The 8,466-nt window shown below is 36.8% G+C and overlaps 1 protein-coding gene across 1 annotated transcript; it reads right to left on the bottom strand.

The window, feature by feature from the left end:
- Positions 1-991: 991 nt before the first annotated feature.
- LOC309502562 (serine/threonine-protein kinase pim-2-like) lies at positions 992-3,961 on the bottom strand (the record flags this gene model as incomplete). The annotated part of the gene is made up of 10 exons (XM_082174965.1): positions 992-1,298; positions 1,426-1,514; positions 1,744-1,920; positions 2,111-2,492; positions 2,583-2,633; positions 2,787-2,881; positions 2,957-3,025; positions 3,426-3,597; positions 3,750-3,817; positions 3,937-3,961. 10 exons carry the CDS (start codon positions 3,959-3,961, stop codon positions 1,287-1,289), a joined length of 1,140 nt encoding a protein of 379 aa, XP_082031091.1. The 3' UTR covers positions 992-1,286.
- Between the last annotated feature and the right edge of the window lie 4,505 nt (positions 3,962-8,466).

The following is an 8,466-nucleotide window of genomic DNA, read 5'->3' as shown; positions in this document are numbered from 1 at the left end:
CCTTAATCCTCTGACTATTACTCAAAACCTTTCCCAATATATCCATAATGCCCACTGGTCTGTTCTTTATATTAATAAAAAGGTCTCTACGCTGTTCTTCATATTTACTACATTTTAAAAACACATGTTCTACTGTTTCAACAACACCACATTCATCACACATACCATTCCCATGCTTTCCCATTAATGCCAGAGTTGAATTTAACCCTGTATGACCCATCCTTAGTCTAGAAATCATTACCTCTTCCTTTCTATGCCTTCCATAATACAATTCTTTTCCCGCTACAGATTTTACAATACTATAGTACCACCTACCTGTACTGCTACTTTCCCATCTTTGTTGCCACTTTCCTATTATTTCTCTATTAATTATTGATCTAACTTCATTTCTTCCTAAAAGTATCTTTACTTCTATCAAGTCTTTTTTTAACGCTTCTTTTGCTAATTTATCCGCTATTTCGTTTCCTACAATCCCAATATGTGCCGGCACCCAACAAAAGTATACAATTATACCCTCAGTATTCAGCCTATATAATAATGTATAAATTTCTAGTAGGCTCCTGTAGTCAGTCTGAGATAGCAGCCTATCTTTCAGTTTTCCACCGGCCTGAAAACAGCCGGGCCAATCAACGAACAGAGGGCGGGCTGAGAGCCGTGACGTAGACGCTGATTGTACCGTGGATGCGTAGATTTACTTCACATAATCTGCAAAAGTCGTTCACAGCCATGTTCACTCCGGTATTTCGCTCGATGGTTTAGTTTTTGCATCATACATGCGTTTACAGTGGAAGTTAGATGCGGCTGAGCATGCGCATAACACACGCCATAACCAAACGTTATGTGATTGGCTTACGGGTAACCAATGATTTTAAACTTCAGACAAGCGCCCCCCCGCGAGAGAGAAAAAACTTCTCTATTATGCCCTTCCAGACTCTGTATACGAAGCAAAGTGAAGTAGCAGAGTCTGGTATTACCAGGCTAGATTCTCATAAGCAGCTTTATATAATCCCTTTTCTTCCAGTTGTTTTATTGCTGGAGCTGGAGTTGGGAAGATTGTTGTAGTCCCGTCATTGTTGAAAACTTTTAGTTTAGCAGGAGCCAGAATGTGCGTTCTGATGTCCTGGGCCTTTAACTGTACTCTGATAGGCTTGTACAGAGATCTTTGTTGTCTCACCTTGAAGGAAAAGTCGTGATCAAAATAAATCCGTGTGTCCTTTAGCGTTACTTCCTTCACCGGAACTCCCCAGGAAGTGAGGGAGAGGAATTCTGACGTCGCTCTTCATCTCTTATTCTGTGACCTGAAACAAACAAACAAAAAAGGTTACAGTCATAGATTACAATTAGAAGAAAACATTGTTAAAATCTTTAAAATGAAAAGTGAATATAATCTTCAAAATCATTTGCAGCTGATCTTAGGCTCATTACCTTAAACCAGTCATGTCGAAGGATTTTCCTCAGATAAATCCGTTGACTTGGGCTTTTCTTGAGGAGGGATCGCATCAGGAGGCAGCAATCTGTGCAGAACGATAGAAGTGAGTCAGATTATTACCTTAAACTTTAATTAAGCTTTAAGATTCGACTATTCTATAAAGTACGGTCAGAAAATCAGAAAAAATGCTTGTATTATCCAATATCTATCTTCTACACAGCCACTTGGCTCAGGTGTTACTTTTTCGTACTTTCTTTGTTTTGTATGATTTAAATTACAGTTGGTCTTCTTTGTTGTGATGAACGCCATCTTACCGTTTGACAAGCCAGGATCAGACCAGATGTCATCTTCAATCATTTGCTTGTCTCTCGGTCCTGGAAAGCGTCCACACACCAGCAGGAATAAGAGCACTCCCAGAGACCACACGGTAGCTGGTTTCCCGTGGTACTTCCCCTCTGTATAGTGCTCAGGTGGGCGGTAGGATATGGTGCCTGTAGAAAAAAGATTTGTCTGATGAGTAAGAACCATAGCATGAAATACCATAGCATGTGGTAAAAACATCTGGTGTTTTTCATTTAAAAAAACGCTGCCTCAAATGTGAGATATGGTTTAATATGATACCAATTGAACTAGTCACTAGAACTTAAGTCCCAAACTACAGGTTTGATTCATAATTCATACCAGAGAATCTTTCATAGCCAGCTTCCTGCAGGAGATCCCCGCACCCGAAGTCGATCAGCTTGACCTCAAGCGTTTCTGTGTTGATCAGCAGGTTCTCCAGCTTAACGTCGCGGTGAAACACTCCACGCCGACAGCACATATGAGCCGCCGTTGTTGCCTGTGCCATGATACGCCGCGCTGTGTCCTCATCTAGGATGCGTTCGTGATGCCTTCGGGAAAAATGCCACAGATCCTTACAGGGTGAGGGACGCTCCAAGACCATGATGTATTGGTCAGGCTGGTCCTGCCAGTCCAGCAACTCAATGATCTCTGACACTTTGGGGCCCCCATTAGCCAGGATTAATAGGCCGACCTCTAATGGGAAGGGTGCGGGATGTCCAGGCTGGAAGAAAGATCATTATTATATGAAGGTGTTGTCATTATGTTTACATATTTTAATTTGAAAACAACATAGCGAGTGTAGGCTACTTACAATGTTGATGTATTTCAGGTTCTGTGGCTTTCTGGCAATTTTCACTGCCACCTGATCAACGAAAAAAACAAAAAACATTGTTACATTTCTAACATGTCAAATGCAGTAAATACTGTAGTGGAAAAATATACACAAAAAGACTTGAAATGGATGTAGTGAGACAAAATAATTTGCTGACTAAATATTGTAAGAAAATGACGATACCTCAAGGCCATCCTCCAAGCGTTTCCCTGCATAGACAGAGCCGTATGCTCCCTCACCAATCATTCTGCCCATCTCATACCGGCTCAGGATGTTGTCTGCAAAAAGATGATTCAATTTAGTTGCATGGACAGCAGTGAGTTTAATGTTTGAGGTCATGGCCGTAAACTCACCCTCGGTTGTCTCGTCCACTCTGTTGTTGTGACCTGGAGCTGGACTGACTGGACTGTGATGGACTGGAGCTGGAGGGGTTTAGAGCAAGGGATATCATCAGTTTAAATGCAATCAAAAAATATTAAACACTGCATAGTCATATTATGGTGATTCTTCAGTTACTACATGCATTCTTAAAAAAAAAAAGAGTTCTGTTTAAATATTTAAGACATGTCCTGGAAAATATCATAACTTTGATCAAACTTTGGGATTTTGATATAGGTGTGAATTTGTAACATAATTATGGTCATTAATGGCACTTCCTCCAATGGGAACATAAAAATTCCCTTAATTAATTAAGTTCCCATGAATGACACGTTTCCATTAATGGATACTCATATCTAGCTGAAAATGATGTAGACTTTATGATGTACAGAGCGCACTAATAAACAGAGCATTTACACATTGTCAACTGGTCATTGGATTTACCCTCAGCGTGTCTCTCACTAATGGTTGCAGTGGTCTGATCCTCCACTATCTGACCCTGACCTGAGCCATTCCAGTGAAGAGAGAGATGCTCTCCAGAACTCCAGAGAAGAGAGGTCAGATCTACAGACCTACTCTGTCTCTCCTGACTAGCACTTTCCTCACTGCTAATAGGCTGATGATATACATAGAGCACAGAGAAGAGATTTGACCCTGATTTCTTTCCATATCACAATAAACATTTAAAACAAATGCACAAAAAGGTGTCAAAATCATCCAAATATTAATATATATTCAAATTCATTTGTAGCTTATTAGGGCCAATACCTCAAACCAATTCCGGAAATGTGCTGGACTGCGGTGGCCTGGAGCTGGAGGGGTTTGAACCTGCTGATCTGCAGGAGGAAGAACTTCAAAAATTATATTTTGATATAATATGGTGTGGTCAAATATGGTAATAAATGGCACTCCAGTGATATTCTCCAATGGTCATTTGTTTGACCCCCAGACTTACCAATCCTCCTCCTCTTTAAATACATGACAAGCCTGAGCTTTGGCCATTCCTTATTAAAAAAAAATATTTTATAAGTCTAACTATCGAGATTTTAAATAACTAGGGATGGAACTTTTTTGTAGACCACATACAAACCACTGAAATCGGTTGATAAATATATATATTTTTTGGTTTTTATCCAGAAAAACCGCAGCTCACCTGTTTACTTGCATTTGATTACAGCGCAGTCTTGCCCTCCGCAAAATGGCGGACGCGTTGACGTATCGCAGCAACGTTCCAAAGCGGTCAATAGGGCGTCTATGTATTTATTATGTCTATGATTTTGTCTCTATAAACTTAAGTGTTGATATGGCAACTAGTGTAGATCATTCTGGTGAATGATCGTGTTTGCGTACTGTATGGACACTACAAGACACCGTACCTGAGGAAGTGCGCATGCGCATTAGTTAATTGCCCGTCCTCCTGTGTGTGTGTGTGTGTGTGTGTGTGCACATCTCCCGCCAAGTTGTGAGTATAGCTTGCTGCCTGTGGCTGTGTAAGTTCATCATACTCAACAGAGGTTTATGTAATAAACACGTTTGGCTTGGATTCAAATCACGGACTCCTCACTTATTTCTACAACTAGTAAATACACCAAGTTTCGTCATGCTAGCATGTGTGGAAGTATTTAATCAAGTGTGTTACAACTAGCCCCGTGTTATGTTGTGCCCCGCTCTCCACTAACTTACAATGTTCTGCTCGTTCATCAACTAAAAATTACTGCCTTTAAGAATTGATATTCCTTCATAAAAATAAGAAGCGAATTGAAACTCTAAATATTGACGGGACAGTGAATAATAACCCTCAAGAATTTGCACATTTCTGTGCTGATTTTTACTCTAATCTTAGATGCAACACAATCTGGTTTTATGAACAAAATACATATTGTTAATAATATAAGATTGGTTGTTGATTTATTAGATTATTCAGAATTGATACAGGAGTACAGCTTCAATTTTTTTTCTTCTTTTTTTTTTCTCTATAAGGCGTTTGATTCTTTAGAGCACCAATTTATTATTAAGTCATTGCATAGATTTGGTTTTGGAAATATGTTTTGCAAAGTAATTAAAACCCTTTACAAAAATAGAAGCTGTTCGATTAAATTAAAGAATGGCACTTCCCCAAGGTTTAGTTTATCTAGAGGAGTCAGACAAGGGTGTCCCATTTCTCCCTAATTATTTCTACTTTGTGTGCAATATGTCTGTAATAATGAATACATCCAAGGATGGTGGGTTGTATTTTCTGGATTTCTCATTTCTGAACAACACTTTCAAAATTAATTGGATTAGACAGTTTTTGTGTAATCCAAATTCAATTTGGAATTGTATCCCTAATTACTTCTTTTCCAAATGAGGTGGTCTCCCTTTCCTATTGATCTGCAATTATAATATTGCTAGAATCCCTTACAACTTATCTAAGTTCCATAAGCAAGCATTACTTGCGTGGTCTTTCATTTTTTAGCACAACTTTTCCCCTCACCGGTACTTTATTTGGAACAACCGGGATATTGTATATAAGAATAAGTCTTTGTTTTTTAGTCATTGGTTTGAGAAACATATTTTGACTGTTTCTCAGTTATTAAATTCAGAAGGTCTTACTTTAAGTTGTGAATAATTTTTACGTAAACCAGCAGGAAAACTGTGCTTTTTGTCACATCCTTCATCACGTAATTATAGAATTAGATCTCTATTTCAAAAGGAGCTTGTAATTCCATATGTGGCGTCATATTGGATGAATTTGGTTGACCATATTGATTGGAAAAAAGTATATACTCTGCCTTTGAAATACATAACTAACAAGGCTATAGAAATTTCATTCAAATTATTACACAAATTGTACCCTGCTAAAGCTTCTTTGAAAAGGTTTAAGTCAGATATAGACACAAGTTGTTCTTTCTGTGGCGCCCCTGATGAAACTGCTCCTCATATCTTCTGGGGTTGTCCTCATATACAACTATTTTGGGACAAATTTTCTCATTTTATTAACTGCAATGTGCTTCCGGGTTTCTCTTTGTTTGTTAAGGATGTCATGTTTTGCTTCTTTAATATACAAAAGCTAAAACTAACGAATACTTTATTATTAATCTATTATTGCTCCTTGCAAATGAGCTATAAATGTCTATATGAAACCTGTATGTATAGGCCCATGTATATATGTATAAATTATGGATTTTATTATCATTTAATTGTATGTAACTTTTACATTTTTGCTATGTACTTGTATTTTTGATACCTTGGCATTGAAAAATTAAAAATACAAAATAAGGTGGTTAGAGGACCTGCCCGTCCTGAAGAATACAGAATTGTTTCCATATAAAGATAAAAGTGTTTGGAAAATGCTGAGGTGCAATATAGGTGATTGTCTACAAAAATAATTGTGTTATGCTAGTTGAAAGTCTCCTCATATCCTGATAGCAATCCCAATGTTAAGCGGTCTAACACACATAACATTTCTCAAAATCAGGTACGCCAATATTGTTTATATACAACATTATTTATTTGATTACAATAAAATTCATATAACATTTATATACAATAATAGTTAATAAACAATAACAGCCATTATTCAAAAATATACAAAGATGGTGTTCTCTGGAGATCCTTTGGAGAGGGCCGTGGCAGAAGCAGCTTTCACAGGAGAGGAATTCTTTTTAATTCACAATTTAACACATATTACACACACAGCACAATCACACACAAAAAAAAAACTCATGGAAAATACTACAAAATATATCGACCAGACACAACAGCAGCAAAAAAAAAAAAAAAAAAAACCAACACAAAAAAGGGAGGATTCCACACTACCACTGTCTGTGAGTTATCCATTATTCCATTTGAGTTTATCATTTTATAGTCTCTATATTATAATTTAGTACTAAGGCCCATGTGGATTGGAACTCTTGCAATCTTGAACGATGTTTACTTGTAATTTCTTCAATGGGCAAGAAATCTATTATCTGCTCCAGCCATTGACCCACTGTGGGTCCTGACTGGGAAATCCATGCAGTAAGTATACATTTTTTAGCAAAATAAGAAAACATTGTAAGCACACATTTTCTTATAAAGGGACACCTATTTTCTAATAAAAAAATCAACTGTACCCTTTATAATTCAATAAATATAACATAGGGCATGGCTCAAAAGTACAGTTACACATATCTTGAATTACTCTATGAATCTTTTCCCAAAAAGAAAAAACAGCTTTAAAAAAAAAATATATATACAGATGAGATATCTTCCCCTTAACCGAAGTAGCAGAGATAATAAATTGTTCCAACTCAGTAGGATATAATCTAAGTTGTCCCTTTTCATGTAGAGATATAATAATGTGACGAATCTGCAGATATTTTAAAAAATCTGTTCTAGGAATTTGATATTCAACACAAATAGCAGAAAAAGATTGAACAGATTCAGAGTCTTCATCAAACATATGCGCAAAGGTTTTCAGCCCATGAAGTGACCAGTTTCGAAAATCAGTTTGGGAAAGTGCTAAAAAGTCAGGGTTAAATGCAATAGGAGAGTTTTTACTTATATAACCTTTTGTGTTCAAATACCTATTACAGTCCTGCCAAGCTTTCAGTGTGGCTTGTAAGGGGGGCAACCCCTCTACACTCATCAGAAACTGCAAATTATTAACATAAGGTGTTGTTGTGATCTCCAATGGATAGCATGTTTGTGATTCCAAAGTTACCCACAGGGAACTATTTTCTAACTTCCAATTTATGATATTTCTAGTTTGGCAGGCCCAGTAATACCACTGAAAATGTGGAAGTCCTAAGCCCCCTTTTAAATATGATTTTGTTAAAGTGGACAGCTTAATTCGGGGAGTCTTATTGTTCCATATAAACTTTGTTAAACATCTATTGATAGTTTAAAGAAAGAAAAAGAAATATAACATGGTAACATATTAAAAGCATAAATAAACTACTCATTTTAATAACACTGATTTTCCCAATGAGAGATAATGGAAGAACAGACCATATCTGAAGTTTCTTTTTACAACTCTCCAGTAAAGGGTTATAATTGTCCTTAAATAGTTTATCCAAAACGGGTGTCACTTGTATTCCAAGATATTTAAAACCATATACAGACCAAGAAATGGGGCATTCTTTCCTAACATTTTCTTCATTTGGAATATTAAGAGGGCAAGCAATTGATTTTTGTAAGTTAACCTTATACCCTGAGATCATAGAAAATATTTGAATATCTGCCAACACGTGGCGCAAAGTTATGGTCTAAATAAAAATTTGCCCTAGCTAGAACTAATTTATTCCAGTTTTCTTCAGATTGATCTTGCTTATGTAACGCTTCTCTAAGTAACAGTTCTTCCTTTAGACCATTAGTAATTGATTTTCTTTCTTTCTTTTTATAAGAGGAGTATGATATAATATGTCCTCTCAAAGTAGCTTTTTCTGCATCCCAAAGTATGGATGGGGCCATCTCAGATGATCAATTAAAAGTATTAAATTCTTCAATCCACTCTCTCATTTTT

This window comes from Leuciscus leuciscus (genome assembly GCF_965113295.1).
Source record: "Leuciscus leuciscus genome assembly, chromosome: 7".
Lineage (NCBI taxonomy): Eukaryota > Metazoa > Chordata > Actinopteri > Cypriniformes > Leuciscidae > Leuciscus > Leuciscus leuciscus.
Note: the sequence above shows the minus strand (reverse complement) of the source record. Positions and strands in the feature narration are given on the sequence as shown.